The 25,962-nt window shown below is 57.3% G+C and overlaps 1 protein-coding gene across 4 annotated transcripts; it reads left to right on the top strand.

Moving 5' to 3' along the window:
* The first annotated feature begins 40 nt into the window (after positions 1-40).
* ALDH3A1 (aldehyde dehydrogenase 3 family member A1) lies at positions 41-24,479 on the top strand. Of its 4 annotated transcripts, XM_074342055.1 has the most exons (13): positions 41-4,694; positions 6,647-6,760; positions 15,851-16,055; positions 18,360-18,523; positions 19,896-20,127; positions 20,583-20,668; positions 20,883-21,091; positions 21,810-21,927; positions 22,420-22,561; positions 23,144-23,310; positions 23,559-23,658; positions 24,049-24,179; positions 24,259-24,478. In XM_074342055.1, the coding sequence occupies exons 2-13, from the start codon at positions 6,722-6,724 to the stop codon at positions 24,271-24,273; spliced, it is 1,608 nt and encodes a 535-aa protein (XP_074198156.1). In that variant the 5' UTR covers positions 41-4,694; positions 6,647-6,721; the 3' UTR covers positions 24,274-24,478. The 4 variants fall into 4 exon arrangements, with proteins under 4 accessions (XP_074198156.1, XP_074198153.1, XP_010944063.2 ...); XM_074342052.1 differs by having other exon boundaries at positions 41-6,760; positions 24,259-24,479; XM_010945761.3 differs by lacking the exons at positions 6,647-6,760; positions 15,851-16,055.
* The last annotated feature ends 1,483 nt before the right edge of the window (positions 24,480-25,962 follow it).

The following is a 25,962-nucleotide window of genomic DNA, read 5'->3' as shown; positions in this document are numbered from 1 at the left end:
CTACTGACCACACAGATGCACACAGAGTAGTGATCCTCGAATTTGCTGAGTGGCTGTTTCTGTCGTGCGGGTTTCCTTTAAATGCGCCTGTGCTGGACCCGATGGCTCCCCAACTCCCTCTCCTCAGGAGGAAGAACCGGACCAGCCATGGTTCCGCCCTCCTGGGGTCCATGAGGGGAGCCCGCGTCACCTGCGTCCCCACACGTAGTGAGGGGGGGAGTTGAGCTGGACGCAGTGGATGTGAAGTCACTGACTCAGCTCCAGAACCCTTGAGGTGAGGGCAGCGAGCTGAGCACAGGGCTCCCAGCAGCTCCCGTAAGCACCTCACACTCCCGCTGGACCAGAGCGAGGCTGTGTTGTTCCAGAGGGACTGCCTGCTGCCCGCGCAGCTCACATCTCCCCTCCACTGACGGGTGCAGCTTGGATGCGTCAATGCCCGCCTCTGCAGACCGGGCATGGCCACCTCTGTCCTGGAACCCGCGTCTCCAGCTGTGGAGGCTCCTGGGACCAAGTCTCCTCATTTTTCTGGTGAGAACGCTCTCCTTGGGAGACGGGCCAAGACAGTGTTGTCCTCACCTGAGTCGGAGGGAAACCACGTCAGAAGCGATCCATGTGGAGAAGTCAGCCCCTGAGGTCTCAGCTTTCGTGGAGGAGGCCCAGCCAAGGAGGCAAAGGGTCAAGGTGCAGTCAGTGCCCAGACCATTCTGGAGACTGCCAGCAGCTCAGCCTCCCGCAGAACAGTGTGCCCAGCTCTGGGTTCCCCTTTCACAGGAGCCTCAGCGCAGTTCTGATCGTGCCATGAAGGTTTTTGTCATCGTTTAGCATGTTCCCACTGTTACGTTCACCAGTTTGCTGTATTATTTAGATTCCACATACACGTGGGATCATACAGTACTTGCCTTTCTCCCTGTCTGGCTTATTTCACTAAGCATGATACCCTCCAGGTCGATCCCTATTGTTGCAAATGACAAATTTTCATTCTTTTTTATGGTTGAGTAGTATTCCATTGTATAAATAACACCGTAACTTCTTTATCCAGTCCTCTGTCGATGCACATTTAGGTTGCTTCCACATCTTGGCTATTGTAAATAGTGCTGTGAACATTGGGGTGCATGTGTCTTTTCAAGTTGAGTGGTTTTTTTTCAGATATAGACACCCAAGAGTGGGATTGCTGGGTAATATGGTGGTTCTATTTTTAGTTTTTTGAGAAACCTCCACGCTGTTTTCCATAGTAGTTGCACCAATATACATTCCCACCAACAGTGTACAAGGGTTCCCTTTTCTCCACACCCTCGCTGATGTTTGTTATTTGTGGTCTTTTTGATGATGGCCATTCTGACAGGTGTGAGGTGATAGCTCAGTGTGGTTTTAATGCATTTCTCTGATGATTAGTAATGTTGAGGACCTTTTCACGTGCCTGGTTGGCCATCTGCGTTTCCTCTTTGGAAAAATGTTTATTCAGGTCTTCTGCCCATTTTTCAGGTTGTATTCTTTTTTTTTTATTATTATTGAATTATAGTCAGTTTACAATGTTGTGTCAATTTTCAGTGTCGAGCGCAATTTTTCAGTTATACATGAACATACGTATATTCATTGTCACATTCTTTTTCACCATAAGCTACCACAAGATCTTGTATATATTTCCCTGTGCTACACAGTATAATCTTGTTTATCTGTTCTGCATATGCTTGTCAGTGTCTGTGAATTTCAAACTCCCAGTTTGTCCCCACCCTCCTCCCCCCTGGCAACCACAAGTTTGTATTCTATGAGTCTGTTTCTGTTTTATATTTATGTTCATTTCTCTTTGTCTTGTCTTTTTTTTTCTTTCTTTTTTTTTTAGATTACACGTATGAGTGATCTCATATGGTATTTTACTTTCTCTTTCTGGCTTACTTCACTTAGAATGACCTTCTCTAGGGACATCCATGTTGCTGCAGATGGCGTTGTTGTTGTTTTTCATGGCTGAATAGCATTCTGTTGTATAGGTATAGCACATCTGGCCAGGTCATTTTCTGATGTTGAGTTGTGTGAGCTGTTTACATTGTTGGATATTAATCTCCTATTGATCGTATCATTTGCAGATGTTTCCTTCCAGTAAGTAGCTTGTCTTGATTTTGTTGGTGGTTTCTTTTGCCATGCAAAAACTTTTTAAGTTTTAAGTTTAGTCAGGTTCCATTTGTTTATTTTTGTTTTAATTTCCTTTACTTTAGAAATTAGAACAGTTTTAAACTAGAATAACTTTAAAGTATATATGGAAATACAGAAGACCCCAAATAGCCAAAACAACCATGAGGAGGAACAGCTGGGGGAGCCACGCTCCCTGACTTCAAACTATACCACAAAGCTACAGGCATCAGAACAGTGTGGTGCTGGCACAAAACCAGACACAGACCAGTGGGACAGGGTAGACAGCCCAGAAGTAAACCCACACACGGGTCAGTTAACATACAGCAAAGGAGGCAAGAATAATCAATGGGGAAAAGACAATCTCTTCATAAGTGGTGCTGGGAAAACCAGACAGCTACTTGTAAAAGACTGAGATTAGAGCGTTCTCTAACACCATATGCAAAAATAAACTCAAAATGGGTTAAAGGCCTAAATGTAAGACCAGATGCTATAAAACTCCTAGGGGGAAGGCTCTCCTAGGCATTCTCTTTGAATGACCCCCGGGAGTGGGACTGAGCCCAGGGGCTTCCTCTCACCCTCCTGCCCAAGGCCATCCGGCCTTTGAGGGCTTGCCCACGTCACAAGGGGCCAGCTGAGCGCTTGGTCGTGGAAGGCTGTTCTCCACCTCTCCGGGCACAGTGGTACATCCTGGGACACCTTCCTCCCCGGACCACTCCAGTCTGTCCGTGTCTGGCCCTGAGCTGGTCAGAGGTGGTAAGCGGGACGCAGGGCACTAGGCGTGAGGCTGTTCTAAGCCCCGGGCGGTGTGCGTCCTCAGTGCCCGCGGCGTGCAGCTCCGTGCTGTTTTGTTTAGTCTGGGGCAAGGCCTGGGTCTCGGGCTCACCGGAACCACGTCTGCTGTGGCTGGACACCTTCTGAGTGGACCCAGCGCCCTCCCTGTCGGCCCCTGGGCACCTGCTTACAGATGAGCTTTCTCTTTAGGCCAATCTGGCCCTTTTAACTAAAGGTTGGTATCAACCTCATATTTATTGTTTTGTTTGATCCTCATACCAACCCTTATTTGCCTAATTTCACAGATGGAAAAAGCAGAGAAAGGCCAAGAGAAAGACCAGGGCTGGTACTGGATGGCCAGGCCGCTAGGCTGTGGGCCTGGGCCCGGGGCCTGGCTTCTCTCACACACGTGTTCCTGGAGCCCCACCCTGCTCACCCCGCTCCTCTGACCCCCTTCCGCTGATGCACAGGAAGGGGCAGAGAGGGCAATTCTGTGCCACTTGGTGTCCGGGTGTCTCCTACTGGACCCGCCTGCCCAGCAGAGGCAGCGAGTTCCCAGACACGGGTGAGGTTAGCAGCTCTGCCACCCTTGGGACAGGAGCCGGGGCCTAAGAGCAGTAGGTTCAGAAATCACCTTAGAACTCCCAGGGGAGGGGCCCGGGGGACACGCCAGGAAGTGGGCACTTTGCACCTTCCCGGTTGGTTTGTGTTCACGTGCGCCGGTGAGATTGCCCTGCGGGGAGCTGCCTGTTCCTGGCTGGGAGGGCCCCCCCCCCCGCCAGGTTTGCCAGGGGCCGTGAGCTCATGTAATTAAGTGATCTGTAAGGAAGTATTTTAGGTATTGGAAAAACTCTAAAAAGCGAACCAGCTAGGAAAGGCATTGGCAGTACATAACAACAGATGAAGGGAGTCAGGGTGGGGGAATGCCAGGAGGAAGTATGCAAGTTCCCTTACCTCCTGGCAGCCTGCCGCCCCCAAGCCCTTCTCCAGTCCAGACGGAGCCTTGTGTGGGCAGCAGCATCCGTAAGCCACTGGCTGAGAACAGAGAGGTGGGCTGAGCCCGGGTGGTGCGAGGGGGCCTGGGGCTGGGGGCTGCCGGCTCCCAGGCAGTCAGAGCCACGGTCTTTCTGCCCTTCTCTTGTCGTGTCTGGTTTTTGGAGACAAGACCCCTCCTTTCCACTGAGGATGTGCTGGTTGGACGAGCGACCCTGAGCACACATCAGCATTTATTAACTGGCCAGCGAAGGAGCCGGCAGTGAGACAAACACATGTCAGTTCAGAAGGGGTATGAAAACTGGGGACATTTGGGAAACAGATGCTCGTTACATAAGCGGCCTGTTTACGGGTGAGGATGTCCGCTTCCGTTCACGGGGTCATGGAAGCATCATCTGCTCCTCTGTCACGTGTCAGAGAGGAAATCGGACGGGACAGTCCACGACACCAGGTGCTGACCGTCTCCGTGCAGGACCTTTGGGCAGGAAGTGCAGTGAACACGTCCCAGTACAACCGCAGTCACCCACAGTAAAAGTTGAGTTTCGTGTAACTTTTTTGTGTCACAAAATACTCTTTTTTTTTTATTTTTTATTTTACTTTTTCTGCTTACTTAAAGATGTGAGAACCACTCTTATTCTGTAGGCCATGGACCGGACCGGGCCCATGGGGAGGATGAGCCTCAGATGAGCTGCAACGTGGCCGGCATCCAGGTGCACGTGGTAGCAGAGCCTTGGCCGCTGGGGGCGCGCTCCTCGCCGTCCGTGATGCCGTGGATGTGAACCGGTGTCAGCGGGCCTCACCAGGTGACAGTTCTGCTTCTAAATATCTCGTTAAACTGTTAATAAGCATGCAGTGGTGCAGAGTGCACCTTTCTCGCTCTGGAGCTTTCGGGGGAACACTTGTTTCTCTGGTTCTTTGACAGACAAGTTTCTCCACTTCTTCCTCGTGCTGAGTGCATGGCCTTGGGCGGGTCACCTCTCCTTCCTGGGCCTCCATGATCTTCATCCATGAAAGAGGTCTGAGTCCAGCTCCCCAGAAGCTTGGCTCCGTCCAGAGGGAAGCAGGGAGGTGGGTCCTGCAACCCCTTCCTCCAGGGAAACTGCCCTAAAGATCTCCCAAGCCCTTCTGGGGCTGGTGAGATGGGCCTTTCCCTTGGGAAGGGTGGGGATGGGGCTGCCCCCAGGAGACACAGAGGGGCCCCTGGGGGAAAGGCTGCTCTAGAATCTCCCTATTATCTGCCCCTGGGGGCTTCATGCTCTGGTGTTGAGGACGCCCTGGAGGGGCTTTTATAGGAGAAAAGGGAAGACCACCAGCCAGCCAGAGTTAGAAGGTAAACCCCTGAGCTGATCTATGATTGGATTTAGGGGTAACTGCCTGGAGCGTCGGGAAGGGGATCTCGTGTGGGACGGTTTCAGGAAGGAGTCTCCTTCCCTGTGAGATGTTTCCTAGACCAGAGGCTGATGTGTCGATTTCAAGTAACTGTCTCATGTTTGGCTTCAAATTTGGTCTTTTCTCCTACCTTGTTCACTATTCAAGACTGTTAAGCACCTGCAGGAACATGGTTACTGTGCTGACCCCTGGGGATACAGCAGTGAGGGGAAGAGGCGTGGCCCTGCCCTCTTGGGGTGTACACTGCTGACAAGATTGTGATAAACACACTTCAAGTGTGATCAGTGCTGCAGAAGAGATGAACAATGTTATTGCTGTGGGGGGTGGTGTGACAGGGGTGACAGGGCCAAAGTCAGGAAAAGATGCGTGGACATCGACCAGGTTAAGAAAGAAGGGGAGAGTATTCTAAGAGTGGGACTAGCATGTGCAAAGGCCCCGTGGCAGGAACACGCAGCAGTGGAGGCAACAAAGATGTGACAGTCATTCTCTTTTCCAACAGTTTGCTTTTTGTAGCCCATTAGCCAGTTTCTGAAGTTACTGTGTTTATACTTTTACTCATTATTCTACTCACCTCACTAAATGTCAGCTCTCTCAAACCAGGGATCTCACTGTCTTGTTAATTTTGTCCCTAGCTCCTAGGACAGTGCCTGGCAGAGTGGGTCCTCAACAAATGTGGCAAATGATGATGATGGTGGAGGTGGTGGTGATGGTACTGGCAATGGCGATGGTGGTGGTGGTGATGAGGATGTTGGTGATGATAATGATGGAGGTGATGGTGGTGGTGGTTATGATACTGGCAACAGTGATGGTGACGGTGATGATATTGGTGGTGGTGGTGAGGATGGTGATGATATTGGTGATGGTGGTGAGGATGATGGTGATGATATTGGTGGTGGTGGTGGTGACAGTGGTGGTGGTGGTGATGATACTGATAATGGTGGTGGTGGTGGTGAGGAGGATGTTGGTGATGATAATGATGGAGGTGATGGTGGTGGTGGTTATGATACTGGCGACTGTGATGGTGGTGACGGTGATGATATTGGTGGTGGTGGTGAGGATGGTGATGGTGATGATATTGGTGATGGTGGTGGTGGTGATGATACTGATGGTGGTGGTGGTGAGGATGATGGTGGTGGTGGTGATAATGGTGATGGTGGTGGTGAGGAGAATGTTGGTGATAATGACGGAGGTGATGGTGGTGGTTATGATACTGGCGAAGGTGATGGTGGTGACGGTGATGATATTGGTGATGGTAGTGGTGATATTGGTGGTGGTGGTGGTGGTGAGGACGATGGTGATGATATTGGTGGTGGTGGTGAGGATGATGGTAGTGGTGGTGGTGACGGTGATATTGTCTGTGTCCCAGGTGGACATATATTGTGCACATCTCTTGTGCTGTCATACTTCCAAGAATCTCATATGTGTGAACTCGCAGCCACCTATGAGGAGACTAAAGCAGCTTTCTGATTTCTCACAGGAGGTAAGTGCCTACAACAGGATTCTACCTCGGGCAGGCTTGCCCCCAGCCCGTGCCCTTACCCACCACCGCAAGATACAGATACACCTCTTGGGGTGGGGGTCGGGGAAGCGTGGCAATGATCTGTGTCAAAACCCTGTGGACACAGGTGGGAGGAATCCTTGCTGCCATTTCTACAGCCTACCACAAGTGGAAAGGACTCAGGCTTATGTAAGCAGAGTGGAATTCATAAAATGACTATTTGTGAAAAAAGAATTCGGGGAGGCCTGGGAACAAAGTCAGATTAGGCCACAGAACTGATGCAGGAGGGACATCCCTGCTCTGCTGTAACCGTGCATCCCCTGCTGCTCTGGGGGTTTGATGCTCTGGGGACCACTCCTGTGTCAGAGGAGACCCTGCGGCCCCCTTGCTCCTGCTGGGTCACATGCAAAACCCCATTGGCAAGAGGGGCAGAGTCTTGAGCCTGTGGTGGGTCATTGCCTTTGTGTGGAGGGGAGAGGCTGGGGTAAGGGTTTGCACAGACGGCGTGGGAAGTTGGATCTGAGGCCCTTTGGGGCAGAGGCGTGTGGACAGCCTAGGGAGGGGGCACACAGTGTTGTAGTTCCCATCCGTGGCCACCAGAGGGGGCACTGAACAAACCAAGTGAACGGATGACTTGTCCAAGGGTCACCCAGCCTCTGTGCAGAGGCCCCTGGTGCTTAGACCAGGAGCCGCAACCAGCCTGCCCCAGTGGCAACGCTGGAGGCTGTTGTGGGCCTACAGGCTGACTTCACTATGCCCGGCTTGCAGCAGCCCCACCACTGACCTCCAGGCTGGCCCTCAGGTGGTCCTGCAAAAGCTGGCGTCCGGGTGGAGCGGTCACCAGCTCAGCACCCATCCCCCTTGGGACGCCCCTTCCCCATCTCCCTGGCCGCCTGGAATCACACTCCCCAGCCCAGTCCCTGCACAGGAGTCTCTATCTCGGGCTCTGCTCTTTTGGGACCTGAGGCCAAGACTGTGCTTTGAACTACCCCTCTTCCTGGAGATGGAGGGCCAGGCACCCACCCCAGCAGGACTCGTGCATGGCGGAACTTCCATGTGCATCTTCTAACCGGGGGCATTCTGGATGGTGTCTGACACCCGAAAACCCCAACAGCCAAGAGTTTGTATCTGGACGGCTGCTCTCAAATACTTTGTAGTGTCTGCAAAGGATGCGCAGGAGTGTCTGGGGTGGAGAGGTGGGCTGGGGTCCTGGCAGGGTAGGTGTCAGAGGCCGAAGGGCAGGGGGAGGAGCACAGCCGTCTGCCCAAGAGATGGGGACCCCAGGGATCGAGAGGTTGTGGAGCTCCCCCAAATCCACAACCCGGGAGAAACAGGACCATCCCTTGGACCCTGGCCTGCCTCCTTTTTTCCATCCTGGGGGCTGGTGGTCAGCAGGGTGTTGGGGAGGAGGGGACGAGCAAGGCAGGGAGGCTGAGAGCCTGTCCTGTCCCCACTGGGTCCTGCAGCTGCTGGGATGGGCAGGGCGGCGGGGGGGCAGGGGTTGCTGTCATAACCTCAGACAACTAAGCCGAGGGTTACCTGGCCTGGTATTTTCCTAACTGCCTGAAATTGATTGTCAATTCATGATCAGAGTGATCAGGACTGTCATGGGACCCACCCGGGGAGAGCGACCTCACAGGTCAGAGGGGAGAGAAGGGTGGGTTTTGGCAGGGACGAGGCCCATTGTCCATTGTGATGAGTAAGTTGTCTGCCTGAAAAGCAGCGAACGTTGGCAAGAATGTGGAGAAATGGGAACCCACGTGCACTACTGGTGAGGATGTAAGGGGTGTGTCATCTGTGGGAGATTGTGTGGAGGTCCCTCGAAAATGAAACCTCGAGCTGCCCTTTGACCCAGCAGCTCCACTCCTGTGTTTACACCCCAGAGAACTGAAAGCAGGGACTTGCATGTATTTTTAGACCCACGTTCAGAACAGCTCTATTCGCAGTCACCAAACATGGGAGCTGCCCAGTGTCCGTCCGCAGACGAATGGATAAGCAGAATGTGGTCTGTCCATCCAATGGAATATTATTCAGAATTAGGAAGGAAGGCAGTTCTGACACGTGATAAAACATGGATGAACCTGGCCGACGTGGGTGCTGAGTGAAATAAGCTGGTCACAGGGACAAAGACGTGGGGGTCCCCTCGCATGAGGTCCCTGGAGTCAGATCTGTAGAACAGAGGGTGGGAGGGTGGGGGCCAGGGGCGGAGGGAGGGCGGGGAGCAAGTGTTTAATGGGTGTGAAGCTCGTAGAAGAGTTCTGCGGGTGGGAAGTACTTGGTGCCGCTGGACACGCAGACGGACACGCACACAGGCACGGCGGGTGCGCAGCAGATGCCTTTTGGCCAGTGTCGATCCCTTGGCTGCAGCCCCACGGGGCCCCCCTCCGGCCCGCACTCTGCCCGGAGCCCTCAGTGCCCAGCACCCTCTGCTGCTGGGCCCCCCTTCTCCTCTCTCAACGTCCCAGGAACCCACGGAGCCCGGAGGAGCTCCCCTCCCCGTAGAAGACCTTCCCCTTTTCACATTTTTTGTGTCTGTGGCTGAAACCTTCACAAATGCAAATAAGCAAGAAGAAAACAAGCCCCCGGAACCCCAGGGGTCATAGTAAGGGTTTGGTGCTTCCTGTCCAGGCTGCTTCCCATGCAAGCAAAACCTTTTACAGAAGCAGAACGACAGAAAATACTCTGTTTTAAAACCTGCTTTTCTTGGGTATGAACACGCTCAGAACATCTTCACACACACGGTTAAAGGATCCGAAGCTCTTTGGCGAGTGGCTGCGCCTCCGTTCATCTGCATTTAACCGGCGCTGACTTGTCGGGCCTGGGGGCTGCTCCAGTTCCGGGCTTGTCGCCAGTGATGCCCAGTGAGGCTGCTGGCACTTCGGGTCATTGCCTTCCTCGGTTCCAGCAGGTAAACTTCTCCACTGAAGCCGCTCTCCCAGCACCTCTCTCCCACCTTGTTCGCACCCTTGGCTTCCGTGACTCAGTCTGCTTTCCCCTCCGTGGCTCTCGGGCTGCACTCAGCCTCGCCCCGCAGGGCAGCCCACGTCCGCACCGACGCCGGGGCTCCGAGCCAGCAAACTCTCCACATCCACCAGACGCTTAGCTTGGACGTCCCGCAGACACCTCGAAATCTACATCTTTCTTCTTTAGAGCAGCAAAAATATTCTGGGTGATATTATGACGGTGGGTCTGTGTCATTTTCCATGTGTCCAAACCCACAGAACATGCAACACCGGGAGCGACCCCCATGTAAACTCTGGACTCTGGATGATGATGACGGGTCCATTTGGGTTCATCGGTTGTAACGAGCATACCACCTGGTGGCGATGTTGATGGTGGGGAAGGCTGTGCGGGGGCAGGTGCGCAGGAGGTGCACAGGAAACCCCTGTGCCTTCGCCCCAATTTTGCTGTGCCTGGAAGTGCTCTAAAATAGTCCTAATTTTTTTTTAAATGGAGTCTTTCAGGCATACAAAGGTGTATAAAGATACTTAGCAAGCACCTGTGTTCCCTCCACCCAGCTTTAGAAATTAACTACATTGAACCATGCATCTCTCCCCCGACCTAACCCCCTCCTGCCCCCAAAGGTTACTGCTGTCCTGATTTCACTCTGACATGCTCCATGCGTGTCTTCCAGCAAGTCCAGCCTTGCACACTTAGAGCGGAGCTGGTTTGCACCTGGATGAGTGCTGGGGCCACTTCCTCTGATCCCCCTGCATGTCTCGTCTTGGGTTTCTGTAACGGGCAGGCCTCCACCCTGTTCCCCGCCAGCCTCTGCCTTCCCCGCGGGGTGGGAAGTGGGGGCGGGGGCCGTCTCTGCCCCTTTCCCACCACGTCTAGGGCACCTGCGCCCGGGGGCGGGGGCGGGATGAGCAGTAGATGTCCATGCATTTGCCACTTCACTGGGTCCCTGTGGATGGGATTAAAATGTTTTTGTTGTGGTAAAGTACGCATAACATGAAATTCACCGTCTTAGCCATTTTAAGTGGATGGTTCAGTGACATTAAGCTCTTTTCACATTGTTGTGCAAACATCCCCACCATCCAGAACTCTTCCATCTTCCCAAACTGAGATTCTGTCCCCATCAAACCCTCACTCCCCATACGCCCCGTCCCCAGCCCCTGGAACCACCATCCCGCCTTCTGTGTCTATGAATGTGCCGACTCCAGGGACCTCCAGTAAGTGGGCCAGCACCACGTTCTCCAGGTTCAACCATGTTGTACCTGTGTCAGGATTTCCTCCCTCTTCAGGGCTGGGTGACCTCCCGCTGTGTCATCTGTGCAGGTGGTTCTGAACACCCAGTATCCCAGCATCCCCAGGATGGATACAGTGTGTGCGCCCGTCTGGAGTCGCCTGTGGGGCTCGCCAAGGCCCCCGTGGCGGGAAGTGCCCCCTCGGGCTCTGCACTTCCTTTGTGCGCTCACTCAGGGCCCTTCGCCCCCATGGAGACCTCGATCAAGGGTGAGGGCACCAGAACTGGCCCCCCTTGTTTCTCCTCCAGCATCTCCCCACCGTGTCAACAGGAAACGAGAAATTGCAGCATTTGTAAAAGTCGAGGGAGTCGTGAGCCTCAGGGAGGTACTGTGGCCTTTTTCCTAACTCCCTCAAAAGGTGGAGCTCCCACCTCTCCAAGCCGGCCACGGGGAGCTCTGAGAGAGCCACTGGTAGAGGTCGGGGCACCTGCTAGGCAGGGGACTGGTCGGGGCACCTGCTAGGCAGGGGACTGGCTGAGCCACCCTCCGTGTTGTCTGAGCAGACTGAGCCAGAAAGAGCCAGAGAGCTATGTCTGGGCCGAGGCGGGCGCCCGGGCTGGGGGCCCTGTGAGCCCACAGAGGTGGGGGACCACCAGGTACATAAAGAGACTCTGCCTTGTCCCTTCTGCCAGCCCCAGGGGTTCAGGGACATGGTGGGGTGGGGAGTGAGACCCACCCCCTCCTGGGGACTCCAGGCCAGAGCTGAGCCCAGCAGAGGAGCCTGCAGCGGCAGCAAAGCGTTAACTGGTCCAGACTGAGCTTGGGGTCCCGGGAGCTGACCAGGGAGGGGTGTTTGAGAGGACAGAAAAGAGGGGTTTAAGGAGGCGCAGCTGGAGGCAGGGATTGAAAACAAATTTAAAAAGCCATTTTGTATTCATACCTCCCTGGGTCCAAATGCTTGTCCAGAGTTAAAAGCACAGAACTCTCCAAGGAGAGAGGAAAGGGCAGAGGGTGGAGATGCTGTGGAAGGACTGGGGGCAGCGGAGAGGAGGAGGGGGGAGGACGGGGTGGGGTTAGGGGAGGGTCCTGGAGCTCCTCCTGGGCCAGCGGAGGGGCAGAGCTGCTTAGGGTGGGAAACTTGGAATGTTGTAGGAATATGTGGAGAGGAGGGGGCCGTCAGGCCATGGAAGGTGGAGAAGAGCTCCCAGGAGGGAGGGGACAGAGACCGTCTGAGAGTAGAGACGGATGTGAGGAGTAAACGCAAAGGAAATGAAGAGACCCCGATGGAATGTTCCAGCCCTTAAGAGTAGAGCAGGCAGCCGCACCGCACGCGATCTGACCTCGCTCTGTGTGGTTTCCAGGAGGTGCCCGTGAAGCAGCAGGATGACCAGGGCGGGAGGTAATCGGGTGCAGACAGCTGCACACACAACTAAGGCAGGGGCGGCCACGTGAACATCGGGGAAGCCAGCCTTTAGGGCTGAAACAGGCAACGCGAAGGAGACAGGCAAAAACGATAAGATCGGTCGTAAACCTGCATGAGCAAAGAGAAGTGTGGTTAAATACACGAAGTGGAGGTGCTGGCCTGTCAGGGGGGCTGGACAGAGACACGCTTACAGTGAGATTTTAACACACGTCTCGGAGTCGGACCAAGGAAATAAAGAGGAACGGCACAGACGTGTGATCAGTGCCTTTGATTTAACGGGCGGTGATTCTTACAGCTATGGACAGAGAACACCTCACTCCTGCGTCCCTGGAGCTGGTACAGAAATGATCTGACCACAAGGAAAACCTGCGCAATAGTACAGACAAGAAGAGGAAGGTGACTTTAACCGCAATCTGACAAAGCTGGCAGTCAAGACACGTGTGGTGAGCGCAGGACCAGCTGCTTGGAGAGGAAGCACTTCTAGGGAACACTTAGATTCGAGGGGACGTCAAGAAGGGGTTAAACTAGAAACAACTGGAGGGGGAGGGTACAGCTCAGTGGCACCCATGAGGTCCTGGGTTCAGTCCCCAGCACCTCCATTAACAAATAAATAAACCCAATTATCTCCCCCCTCAAAAGAAAAAAAATGTTTTAATAAAAACAATTGGAGAGCAGCACAAATAAGGCTGCTTCATTCCCAAAGCCCCAGGGACACAGCAAAACCACATTCAGTGGAAAATAAAAGACTCAAAGGCCTTCAGTCTTGAAGTCGGAAGACAAAAATCAGAGGACCTGCTTACTCAGTCCAAGCACCAAGAGAAAGTAGGAAGGTGGAGTCGATGAAAGACAAGAACAGAAGTGAAGCAGCCAGAAAACCACGTCCCGGCTTCCGTCAGAGGGTGCGCGTGGCTTGGTCCCTACAAACGCCAGTGGACTGGAGGGCCCGAGCCCACCCTGGCCGGCACTTCCCTTGTGAAGGAGGAACGGGACACGGACGCTCGAGGCTGGATTCAGACCGGAGACGTGGCTGCGGAGCCAGGGAGATGGAAGCATTCTGAGGAAGCTGTACTCAACACGATGCCAACGTCTGAAAGCCTGGAGGGACTGGAGGAGATGGAAGGGTGTGGGCCTCCAGGGGGGCCGTGACGGGAGGTGCTGGGTGAGCCCTGGCCCTGCCGCTAACCGGCTCTGTGACCTTAGGCCCATTGCTTAGCCTCTCTGTGCTTCTATCTCCTCATTTATAAAATGGACAATAGTTCCCCCCTCCCAGGCGGTTGTGAGGATTAAATGAACTCACATCCAGACACTAAAATAGTGTCTTGATGGGCTCAGAGTTAATAAAATAGTACAAATCATATAAGGAAATTCGGAGATTAGATGAACCAAGGAGGACTGGGGAGGGCCCTCCTCATCCACATGGAAACGGAAGAGTCCTAGTTGGCTTTACAGAAACTTGCATACAGTGAAAGAAGCCACCGCTCCAGCGCACGGACAAGGGGCAGATGGAGGAAACCGCCAGTGACCCAGCAGCACAGCTCTTACACGGGGACGTGGCGAACACGGCAGAGCCCAAGCCGCCAGGGGACAGCGCCGGGGCGAGGGTGCCCCGGCCAGCCCGGGGGTCTGGGAAACAGCCGAGAGGTGGCAGCAGCCCAGCCCTGACCGGCTGCGGCCCCGAGGACCACCTCTGCAGGAAGCTGTCAGGTGACACGTACCACGTCAGAAGAGCAAACGCCCCTGGGAGTCTATTACAAAGACCTAAAGGCACCAGTGAGTTCAAGGAAGCTTCGGGAGCATCAGTCAAAAACCAGAAGCAAGGTGGCTTCCCATGGACCAGGGACAGGATGGCCCCACACACATCACACGTTGTTGATATGAATACTAAACAGCCAGGGGGTGGACGGAGTGGCCCCTGCCCCCCGCTGCCTGGTCAGGGGCACTGTGCCCCCTTCCTGAGCTGCAGCAGAAGGTGCGGGACGGTGCTTGAGGAGACCCTGCTTTGAAAACAGCCACCTCCAACGGGTGTCCATGAAACGTACATGAAATGTCATGGACATTTCAGCTTTATTGGATATTTTACAAATGCTGGGGAAAACACGTAATGCACACTGGAATTTTACGGGGTGCTGGGGTAGGGGAGAGGCAGGCCGGGTAAGTGTGAAAGACTGGTCTGAAAAACAGGCATCACACTCATGCAAGTTGGCAGAGTTGTCTCTGTGTGCGCATTGTGCGGAAATAAAACACAAGGATCCTTGCCGTTCGAAGGTAAACAGACTCCGTGTGTGATGGGGTGCACACGATGCGTTTGTCAGTAATCGGGGTGCGGCTTCCCACACTACGAGGGGCAGGAGCCCGGGCAGCGGGCCCAGGCCTGCCCTCCGCCTGCCCGGCCGTCTCCCTCCAGCAGGCTGGGGGCTCTGGGCGGGGTTCAGGCCAGGCAGAGGTGCCCAACTCACCGTGACTTGCACTTTGCTGCAGCCCTTCGTTCTGGGAGACCAGCACAGAGGGAAGGTCGGGGTCAGGGGGACGGTCACCTTCGCAGCATCTTTGGGGAAGCTCCCTCTTGCTCCTTCTGCAGACTCCTCCAGGATGCAAGCCTGCAGCCTCTCCGCATCTCTGCAACTCGGAGGACTAGGGGTGGGCGGACCCCCAGTGCGGCTGGTGGGGGAGGGCGCCCAGAGTCCGTGGTGTCACGGGAGGTGTGAGAAGTGGCCAGATACGTTTTCCACACCTGCCTCCATCCCCAGAGTCCTTTTGCGTGAGCATCTCTGGTTCCCTGGGCAATCACGACAGGGAGGTTCCTGGCAGTCAGTACTGATTCGTGGCCCTCTTCTCTGCTGTTCAACACGAGGGAGACTCATGTATCTGTGGGGCCTCGTGTAGAAAGCCCCCGGCCCGCAGTTCCCGAGGCTTGGAGCTCTTGCCTCGATGGGGCCCTGACATGTGTGCACAGGCTGCCCCGGACGTGAGGGGACTGGGCCTTTTTGGGGCACAGAGCTGTGTGCACACTCACTCGCACTGCCCTTATGTAACCAGGGAGGTCAGGAGGAAGCCTCTGGCAAGGGCCCTTTGGAAATTTGGAAGAGTCCACGTGAGGCTGAGTGGATCAGTAGCCCCCACGCCCGGGGCAAACACATGGGCTCCTTCGGAAGGCTGGATCTGAGCCCCACCCAAGCCTCCACAGACACATTCTTGCATTTCAGAAGAGAACAGAAGCAGACAGCCCAAGGCCCGGGCCCCTGAACGGAGGGAAGGGGAGGGCCGAACTGCTACACCCACGGTTGAGTGCTGGTCCCTTCTTGTGACGCAAACTTCCTGGGCAAGGGCTCCCAGGGCCCGGTGGGCGGGGAGAAGGGCCTTAAATGCGTGCCCCCTAGGCTGATGCCCATTCAGGGAGCTCCAGCCGCGAGGAGAGCCTGTGTCAAAGGTAATCCTCTCCCCATTCTTCTTTCCCTGCAGGTGGGACTGTGGAGATGCAGCCTGACTAGAAGCAGGTCCACCTCCGTGGCTGGTCCTCCCATCCCGGGAGGCAAGCATCTTCTCCCGAGACTCCGGGGCTGGGTGCCCAGAGGGTCTGAAGCTCACCTCTGGCAGCTCTGCCACCCCCAGCCCCAGGAGGCGGAGGCCCCGGGGATCCTCGGAGCGGGGGGACCGAGGGGACACGGTGGGTGAGAAGCCCTAATCACTGATTCCCTCATGTGGAGGCAGCAGAGCCCTGTAGCTAAAATCTAGAGTGGCAGACAGAGATAGAAGCAGGTTCAAAACCTGACTTTGCTGCCTGCTAACTGTGAGACCAAAGACAGAGCACTGAATGTCTGTTGGCCTCTCTTTCTGCATCTGTAAAATGGACTGGTAACAATTCCTTCTTCGTGGGCACCCCTACAGAGCGAGGATTGTGAGGCTCAGAGGGGATGATGGAGGGGGAACCACCCCTGGGGATGTCGGGGGGCACAGGTGTGGCAGGCAGGACGCAGGGATGTGGAGGGGGACTGGTCCTGGGAGAGGAAGTCCAGCTGCTCCTGGGGTGTCAGGTGCGGCGTAAGATGCTCTGCAGCTCCGTTAATCTTTGCAGTGACCGTGAAGTGACACTGTCAGTAACAGTGCCCACAGTGGAGGCTCTGAGCGCTGAGCTGACAGCCAGCCCTCCCGGTCCCTCTCGCACCTGGCTCCTGGCCTCGGTGCCCCAGCCTCGCTTTGCTCACACAGGTGGGGGAGGGGAGCGGCACCTCCTGCGGGGCTGTGTGGCTGGGGTCACTGTCAGCAGTGGGCCAAGAGGTCCCAGAGGGCTCCCTCCCACTTCCCGTCAGACCTCAGGAGGGAGTCGCTGCAGCCCAGGCTTGGGGCGCCCTGGATGCCTGAAGGGCCCCTCCTCTCTGTACAGAACATCATCGATGTGGGGGTGGGCGGGGGTCAGCACCGTGGAGAGGGGAGGCAATGGAAGAGATCAGAGACACCTGCTGGAATTCAGGCAGGATTATCTACACACACACACACACACATATATATATACACAGGTGTATTAATGGCTGTTTCCATTTTGCAAAAAATTGTGTAAACCACATATATTCTTTGTGCACATATACCATATATTGTATATACCGCATGTACACATATTTACATACATAGTATCTATATGGTATGTTCAATTTTTTCACAAAATGGAAATAACCTCACTGTGGTTTTTTCCTGACATCAGAGGTTATGCCTTGTCTGAAAGTGTGTGGAAATCTCTGGAGGACAGTGGGGATTTCTGGGGGAGAAGGGAGGAGGGACACTTACTTTTCCTGTGTCCCTCTTGTATCTTTTATATTTTCTACCAAAAGCATGTATAACATATTCAAAAAGTTAACATTTTTTTTTTAAAATGCCAGCTTATTGCAGAGAAGCCAAGCACTCCACACCCACCAACGGTCACCAGGCTGCGGCCACCCCTCAGGTCTCCTGCGCGAGCGGACACACTGAACGCCTAGTGTGTCTCTTGTCCTGTAACCTGTCTTCTTTCTTATCCCTCGTGCCCAGGACACACCTGGCACAGAGAGAACTTGTAAAGGTGCTGAAACACCTGCCCCGTCTCTCTCCCAGCTACTGTACGGTCGGTCGCCCGTCACCGTGCAGCTGACACACTGAGATCGTTCCTGCTGCCGGCCCTTTAAGACGTTCCCAGCACCGCTGTTACACGCAGACTTGATCAACTTTCTTATTCATGAATGTTTAGGAACGCTTTAGCGTCCATAAGCTCTTGCAGGTGGACCTACAACGTCACAGAGAAATACGCTTTAAAGGCTTTTGCTCGATGTGGCCAAAGGCCCTCAGCAGAGCCATCCCACTCTGCCAGCCTGCTTTCTTGTTTGGGCAGCAGGAATCCCCTCTGCACCTGCAGGCGGGAAGCTGAGGCTCTGTGAGTCACCCTGTGTCTCAGTTGTCGCAGGCACACACTGGTTCAAAAACCAAGCCCGGTTCCGTCTGGGAAGCAACCAGTGCTCCGGGGAATGACGGCTTAGCCAGAAAGTCGGCGCAGGTATTCTGACGCCAGCTTTCCTTTATTTGGCATGGGTGTGGAGCGCCACGGGGGCCTGGCGGGTGGCCTGGCTGACTGTGCAGAGAGCCTGCAGTGCTTGCCTGCGAGCATCCCAGCTTTGCAGGTGGAGGTGGGAGGGGCCGCTGAGTGATGCCGGGGCCTGCCCCAGCACGCTGCCAGGAGCCCACCATCAGGGGCTGTAGACATACTTAGGGCGTCTCTTGTCTGCTCGGGGGTGTCCCGGCGGCCGGAGTCCGGACAACAGGGTTAGGGAGCTGAGAAGGCAAAACAATGCCGTTGCTCAATGCTCCTGGAGACATCTTCCTCTTCCTATGAAATCTTCACCGCGGAGAGCACTGAGGGTGGGTGCTGCCCGCGGACCCCCAGGTCCCAGGGGCCGGTGGGCAGCGCGCATCCTCCTCTCCGCTCCAACGAGCTCTCTGTCCCCAGGCACCATGAGCATCAGCGAGGTCGTGCAGCGGGCCAGAGCCGCCTTCAACTCGGGCAAGGCTCGCCCGCTGCAGTTCCGCATCCAGCAGCTGGAGGGGCTGCGGCGCATGATCCGCGAGCGCGAGAAGGACCTCGTGGGCGCGCTGACCGCCGACCTCCACAAGGTGCGGTGCGGTGCGGGCGCGCGGGGCATCTGTTGCGCGCCTGGGGCTCCGCGCCGCGCTCTTTACCTAGAACCCGCTTAGTCCCCCACACACTGCGCACCTCGGGACCCTTCTGTGGAGGGGAAGGCGCAGCCACTGAGCTGGGCGCACTGGCCTCTCCTTGTGCCGCGTGGCGCCCCAGCGCAGAGCCCTCGACCCCTTTCCGCTGTCCGCATCCGCGCTCCTGGGTTCACTCTCTCCTCCGCTCAGCCCCGAGCAGGAGGCCACCGCTTCAGCCATCTCCTGCCAACATGACACCCTGAGCTTCTGGTCCCCCTTCTTCAGCCTCACACAGCTACCAGGTCCTCCACACCAGGGGACAGCCTGGTACTGCTTTGCAGGGTGTCCCCCCTCCCTCCACATCCATCCCTCTCCCAGAGCAAAATGTGACCCTTCCAAATTCTCAGCCCCTTCCCCTCACTGCCCCCAAGTCGCCTGGAACAGTGGCCGCCCTTCTGTCTGGCCTGGGAGAGGAACAGAGGGGCTGGAGCCCACCCCCTACTGTTTCCTGGCCCTTTGCTGTTTTTTTTGTTTGTTTTTGGTTTTTAAATCTCTCAAGATTTCTCATCTTAAAACAAAACAGAAAGGCAAGAAACCCCACTGTTGACCTCACAACTTTTGTCTTGCTCTTTGCAGCCAAAGTTCACGGAAGAGCTGCTTATTCCATTGTCTGCACCTCTCTCCCTGCACCCCCACCCCGGCTTGCTGGCTTCCTCCCCGCCGCTGCCTGGGCGCTGCTGCCCGCTCCCTCCCACTCCTCACCGAGGGTCTCCTGCGTTTTCTTCTGACTCTCTTTGGTGGCCTCTTTCCTGTACCCACTTCTTCAGGGTGGTCCTCTTAGGGCTCTGTCCTGGGTTCAAGTCTCATTTTAATCTATAAGCCTTCCCAGACATCCTCTGTTCCCCTCACTCACTAATGACCCTCACATCACTGCCCGGGTCTGAGACCCGCTCCGGCACCTTGAACTCGACATACCCAACCTGCCTGGGCATCCAGCACTGGTAGAAAGGGGCCACTGCAGACCCAGCCCCCAAAGGTTCATCCTCAGCTCTGCCCGCCAAGTGCCTTCCCTGGACCAGCCCCCTGGACTAGGGAGACCAAGGTGAACGGCTCTGTCCAGCGTGCCCTCCCGGAGCGCTGACGATCTTTGCAATACAGATCATGCTCCTATTTCACAGATCGGGTGACCAAGGGTTGGAAGCTCATTCAGGGTCACAAAGCTAGGAAGCAGCGAGCCAGGACCCACCGCCAGCCCTGGTGACTCTGCTCGGAGCCCTGGCTGCGCGGCCCTCACCCTGGGGCCAGCAAGTCACAGGGAACCCTCTTGCCCTAGAACGAGTGGAACGCCTACTACGAGGAGATTGTGTACATCCTGGAGGAGATCGACTATGTGATCCAGAAGCTCCCCGAGTGGGCTGCAGACGAGCCCGTGGAGAAGACGCCCCAGACCCAGCAGGATGAGCCCTACATCCACTCGGAGCCCCTGGGCGTGGTTCTTGTCATCGGCGCCTGGAACTACCCCTTCAGCCTCACCATCCAGCCCATGGTGGGCGCCATTGCTGCAGGTACCGCAGGCGCTGTTCCAGGGCAGGGAGCACGAGGGATCACTGTGGGCTGGGGGTCGGGGGCTCAGGCCTGGGAGAAGACAGGGCCTGGGGTCAGGTTTGGTGGGTCTGTCTTTCACAGCAGGCTGCAAGGACCGAAGTGTTTAGCCAGGTGCCTGAGGCCCAGCCGAGCTCACACGTCCACGCAGCCTGCCTGTGTGTCTAGGGCTGGGTCGCTCTCAGCTAAGACGTAGCAGGGCTTCCTTACCAGGCGGGGCAGCTCTGCACTCCCACCAGCCCCGAGCTCCTCCTCCGCCCCGTCTTCTCCCCTCCTCCCCGCCCATCTCAGCAACGGCGGCTCTTCTGTCCACCCCTCCGAGGACACGGGAGATGGAGGGAGGCCCCAGGCTTGGTCACTGGGCGGGCAGAGCACTGGGGTGGCCTCTGGAGGAGCCCTGACCCTGTGTGCTCGGCAGGGAACGCGGTGCTCATCAAGCCCTCGGAGCTGAGTGAGAACACGGCGAGCCTGCTGGCCGCCGTCATCCCGCAGTACCTGGACAAGGTGAGATGCGGTGCAGGGCACAGGGAGAGCTGGCTGGGGCCAGGTGAGAAGCAGTGGATTCTTGCAGCCAGGGGTGAGGGCAGCGGGCTTCTCCTGTCGGTGTGAACGCAGCCCCCGGGCCAGCAGTGGGGGCCCGCTGGGTGGCAGCTGTCCGGGTGGTGGGGAGGAGGGGCCATGGCCCTCTCTGAGCCTCACCTCTGTCCTCGCGTGGAAGGATCTGTACGCGGTCATCTGCGGGGGCGTCCCCGAGACCACAGAGGTGCTCAAGGAGAGGTTCGACCACATCCTGTGCACCGGGAGCACTGCAGTGGGGAAGATCGTCATGGCGGCTGCGGCCAAGCACCTGACCCCCGTCACACTGGGGCTGGGGGGGAAGAACCCCTGCTACGTGGACAAGGACTGTGACCTGGACATTGCCTGCAGGTAAGGGGGCTCAGCCCGTCTGCACCAAGTGGCTGTGCAGGCTGCCTCCCAGCCCGGGAGGACCGGGGTTCACGAGTGACTCAGACATCTCCTGCCCTCGGGGCACCTGCAGTCCTGGGCAGGGACTGGGGAGGGGGGACCACATTCACAAAGGGGCACAGGAGAGGCTTCCTGCAGGGAAACGGTCTAGCCAGGCTCTGTCCACTTTCTTTCCTGCAGGGGTTTTTTTTTGGTGGGGGGGAGTAAGGAAATAAGTTTCATTTCTTTATGTTTTCAACAGAGGGCCTGGGGGTTGAACCCAGGACCTCACGCATGCTAAGCACGCGCTCTGCCGATGAGCAGTACCCTCCCCCGCTTTCTGTCCGCCTTCACATCCCACGTGCGTACGTGGCCGTCTAGGGGGTGAGGACCCCCGAGCACAGTGACACCCGGTGGTGCAGGGCTCAAGGGTGCGAAAAGAAGGGTACGAAGGCCGCCCACCCCCAGACACCCCCTGCCAGCCCCTGCCAGTCAGCGATGCGGTGAGGCCACGCAGTCCGCAGCCCGTGATTGTGTCCAGGGTCGTGAAGAAACCAGTGGGGCGCTCAGGGGACCCCTGCTCCCGGGGAAAGCACAGCCCCGGTTTCTCCAGCGCCCGGCCCCTTATGCCTTGACCCCGGGCTAACAGAGCGCTTCCCAGGCGTCTCCCGGAGTGCAGCCTAATCTGGGCTCTCCACAGACGTATCGCCTGGGGGAAATTCATGAACAGCGGCCAGAACTGCGTGGGCCCCGACTACATCCTCTGTGACCCCTCCATCCAGAACCAAATCGTGGAGAAGCTCAAAAAGTCCCTGAAAGTAAGTGTTGGCCCCTGGGCTGAATGAGGCTGTAGGGCAGTGAGGTGGGTGTGGCCTTCAGAAAATACTGGATTTTTTTTCTGATTGTGAAAGTAATCCACCCTCACTGTCGATAATTGGGAAAAGATTAAAAATTAGAAAGAAGAGAAAAAGCTCCATCCGGAACCCCACCACCTAAAGACGGTCGCAGCTAACTTGCTGTGCCCCCCGTTTGCCCTCTTGTTTGTCCCGTACACGGCGTCTAGACGGCCGCGCGTGTGTTCCTTTCAGACAAGGCTGTCTCGCAGCCTCCATGTGCCCGGAGGTGGTGGGGCGCCCAGACGTGTGGCGGCCCCACGGGTCTCGCTGTCGCTGTGACGCTGTCCACCACTCGGCCGGGCGATGCCCGCGGGCGCCCCAGGGTCGGCAGCTGGGGGTCGCGGGGCCGCCTCGCAGCCTTGGCCGTGACGAGGGGCCCCGTCCATACCTGGAGCCCGTGTCTCTCCTCCGCAGGAGTTCTATGGGGAGGACGCCAAGAAGTCCCGCGACTACGGGAGAATCATTAACTGCCAGCACTTCCAGAGGATCATGGGCTTGATGGAGGGCCAGAAGGTCGCCCACGGAGGCGCCGGGGATGCGGCCACCCGGTACATAGGTGCGTGCGCTGGCCCTCGGGGGCCGCCCGGCTCCCCACGAGCTGGCGGCAGAGTGAGTACGGGGGCTTAATGAGCAGACAGGCCCTGTGGTGGCTGTGAAGCCCCTTCACCAGTGGCCGCAGGGTTGGCTCGCGGGCTCCTGGTGGGCGGGGTCTGGGAAGCCCCTCCCCAGCCCGGAAGCCCCTCTCCCCAGCAGGCCCATAGAGGGGCTTCTCCTCCGCCACACCCCTGCAGCATCCGCAGGGGATGAAGCGGCAGAGACCACGGGAGCCCAGGGGTGCCGGGCTGGAGGAGCCCCCAGCCTGGGCTTGAGGGTCAGCCGACGGGGCCCACTTGGCCCCCAGTTTGCCAGGAGGCTGAAGAGCTCCATGCAGCAGGGCTCGGGGGCTGGCGGGGCGAGTGCCTGCCCCTGAAGGGTGGACCCTGGGCTCCCCTCATGATCTGCCAAGATGGAGCCCAGGCGAGAGGGCCTTGTGCCTGACCCTGGCTGCGCTGTGAAGGAGCTGGAGGAGAAAGCAGACGCCTGGACGTGCCAGCGGGCGGGGTCTCGGGGCTGGCTGACCTGGTTCTTCCCGCCTCAGCCCCCACCATCCTCATGGATGTGGACCCGCAGTCCCAGGTGATGCAGGAGGAGGTCTTCGGGCCCATAATGCCCATCGTGTGTGTGCGCGGCCTGGAGGAGGCCATCCAGTTCATCAACCAGCGCGAGAAGGCCCTGGCCCTCTACGTGTTCTCCCTGAACGACAAGGTGGGCCCGGCGGCCCCTCCAGGGGCCTGGGGCAAACAGGACTGCACTGGGGTGGGGCCTGCTGCTGTGGCCATTTCCCAAAAAGTCCTTGATTCTCAGGGGGAGCAGGACACCCAGACTGGGGCTCAGGGGAGCAGACGGAGGCCAGGGCTCTGTTGTCCTTGAGGACCCAGGATGCCCCAGGCAGGGTGGGGAGGGGCCGGCCTGTCCTGGGGCTGGAGACTGAGGTGGGCCACGGGCCGTTGCAGGTGATTAAGAAGATGATCGCAGAGACATCCAGTGGTGGGGTGACAGCCAACGACATCATGGTCCACAGCACCGTGCACTCTCTGCCCTACGGGGGCGTGGGTGAGTCTGGGGCTGAGCTCACCACCTACTGCCCCCAGCAGGTGCCCCGACCCCTGGGCCGGGAATTGAGGAGGGGCCAGAGCAGCCTTGGGCCTCAGACTCCCCCACCCTCTCCCGACTGGCACGTCCCTCAGCCACTTGTAACTTCGAGACCCCAGAGGGTTCCCTAAGGTCACCTGGAGCATGGGGCCTGCTTCACGGAGGCCCTGAGAGAGGCCAGAGGGCAGAGGTCACGAGCCATCTAGTGGCAGAGCTGGGACGAAACTTCCTCTGTCCTTCCGGGCATGGCTGCCCCGGCAGACACCCCTGGGATCGGAGAAGGGGTGCAGGGTGTTGCCAGGCAGGTCTGGGGTCTCAGGGACCCCGGGCCTGAGCCGGCTTCTCCCGCAGGGAGCAGTGGCATGGGGTCCTACCGCGGCTGGGAGAGCTTCAAGACCTTCTCCCACCGCCGCTCCTGCCTGGTGAGGCCTCTGCTGAACGAGGAGTCCCTCAAAGCCAGATACCCACCGAGCCCGGCCAAGGTGAGAGGCGGGCTGGGGCTCCTGGGAGCTGCCGGGCCCGCAGGGCAAGGGCCTCACTGCCCCTCGTGTCCCCTCGCAGATGCCCCGTCACTGAAACTCTGCCGTGGCCTTGCCGAACTGCACCCTCGCCCGCACGCCAGCCCTCGAATGGTCACTCCTGGGTCCCCCCTCCTTGCTCTGTGTGCATCAGTGCAGCCCCTGCTCCCATGGCGGGGGCCTCGCCTCCCGGAGCCCCACCCTGAGCTAGACATAGAGACCAATAAAAGCTTCCAAGCAGCAAAGGAATGTGTGTGTCTTCTGCAGCCCTGCACCCCACTCCCCTCCAGTCCTAGCCCACTGTCCCCCCAACCGCGCCCCCTATCAGCGGGCCAGCAGTAAAGATCTCCCCTAAGGCTCACGTAGCCTCCAGAGCCCCTAGGCTTGGGGACATCAGCTCCATTCTGGAGGGCGCTTGCGGGAGACTTCACTGTGAGAGCACGGCCAGCCCCCAGGCTGCCGGCCCCCAGGCTGCCGGCCCAGGCGCACCAGCCCCAGCCTCGGGACCCTCCCCGCCCCCCACCCCCCCTGTGTCGCTGCCCCCAGCCCCACCTGCTCCAGACCTTCACCCCCATGACCGCCCCTCCTCCATCCTCAGTCCCTTCTGTGCTGGACCGGTCCTAGTCTATCTCACATCTTACTTAACCCCATCCCCCAGAGCCAAAGTGCAGCCCCCAAAGCCCTTAAGCTGTTACCTGTGCTTCCTCCCCTCTAGGAGGGGGAGGGGAGGGGGCCAGGTCGAGAGTGAAAGGTTCTGTGTCACAGGATGTCCACCATGTGCCCGTTACTTATTTTGCAAATATCCAACGAATTGGATAAAATCAAAATCTTCTAAAGACCGGCCACCTGTGCCTCATTTCCCTCCCTCCCTCCCTCCCAGCGAGAGACCCCTCCTCCCCTCCTCACCCTCTGGGTGAGCCCCATTGCTGGACCCGCTTTTGTCCGGGCGCAGACCCTGTGTGGGCGGGCCCATCTCGGCGTCAGCCTCCCCAGTCCCCTGCCCAGCCACCCCTCCTTCCAGCACCACCCCTCATCTCTGGGCTCCTGGGACCCCGAGCTTCCGTTCCTCTGCATCCCCAGTTCCTTCTCCTCCCAGTGGAAGCCTCTGGCCCCAGCCCTGAGCTCCTGACTCACGCATTTGTTAGGGGGCAGAGAAGCCCCCTAAAAGGGGGAGAACCCCAAAGAGTGGGTTCTTGTCTTCTGGCCGTGAAGGAATTCACAGCAGAGGCAAAGAGGCAGAGTGAAAGCTGCTTTCCTGAACAGAAAAAGGGAAAAAGGGAAAGACGCTTGAGGGGGGCAGACGTGAGCCCAGGGGGCCTGATGTAAGAACTCCCGCTGTGGGGGCCCCCCCGGCCGGCGGGGTCCTTCCATCTGTCTCCGTTGGTGCGTCTTGTCCTCTTTCCACTGGCTACTTTTTCCCACTTGCTTTCCAGCTTGTTCTGCTCCGTGGACCCATCACTCTGCAAAAACAAGATCGTGCGACCAGGGACCCTGAACTATGTGGTCCTTCCTCCAGGGTGGCTTTTTCTGTCACTTGAGCTGAAGTGTCCCCTGAGGCCAACTAGACGTGAATTTCAAACAGGTTCATTTTCAAACTTTTAAAGAAATCTCTAGGCGACAGGTCCCTGCCTCCTTGACGTCCAGCTGCCGACTTGACACATGAACTCGGCCTCTCCACAGAAACTGAACGCAGCCCAAAGCAGAACCCCTGATTCTCCCCTCGAAGCGATCCCTTCCCAAGGTGGCT

This window comes from Camelus bactrianus, chromosome 16 (assembly GCF_048773025.1).
Source record: "Camelus bactrianus isolate YW-2024 breed Bactrian camel chromosome 16, ASM4877302v1, whole genome shotgun sequence".
NCBI classification, from domain to species: Eukaryota; Metazoa; Chordata; class Mammalia; order Artiodactyla; family Camelidae; genus Camelus; species Camelus bactrianus.
This window is presented reverse-complemented; position numbering and strand designations above follow the sequence as displayed.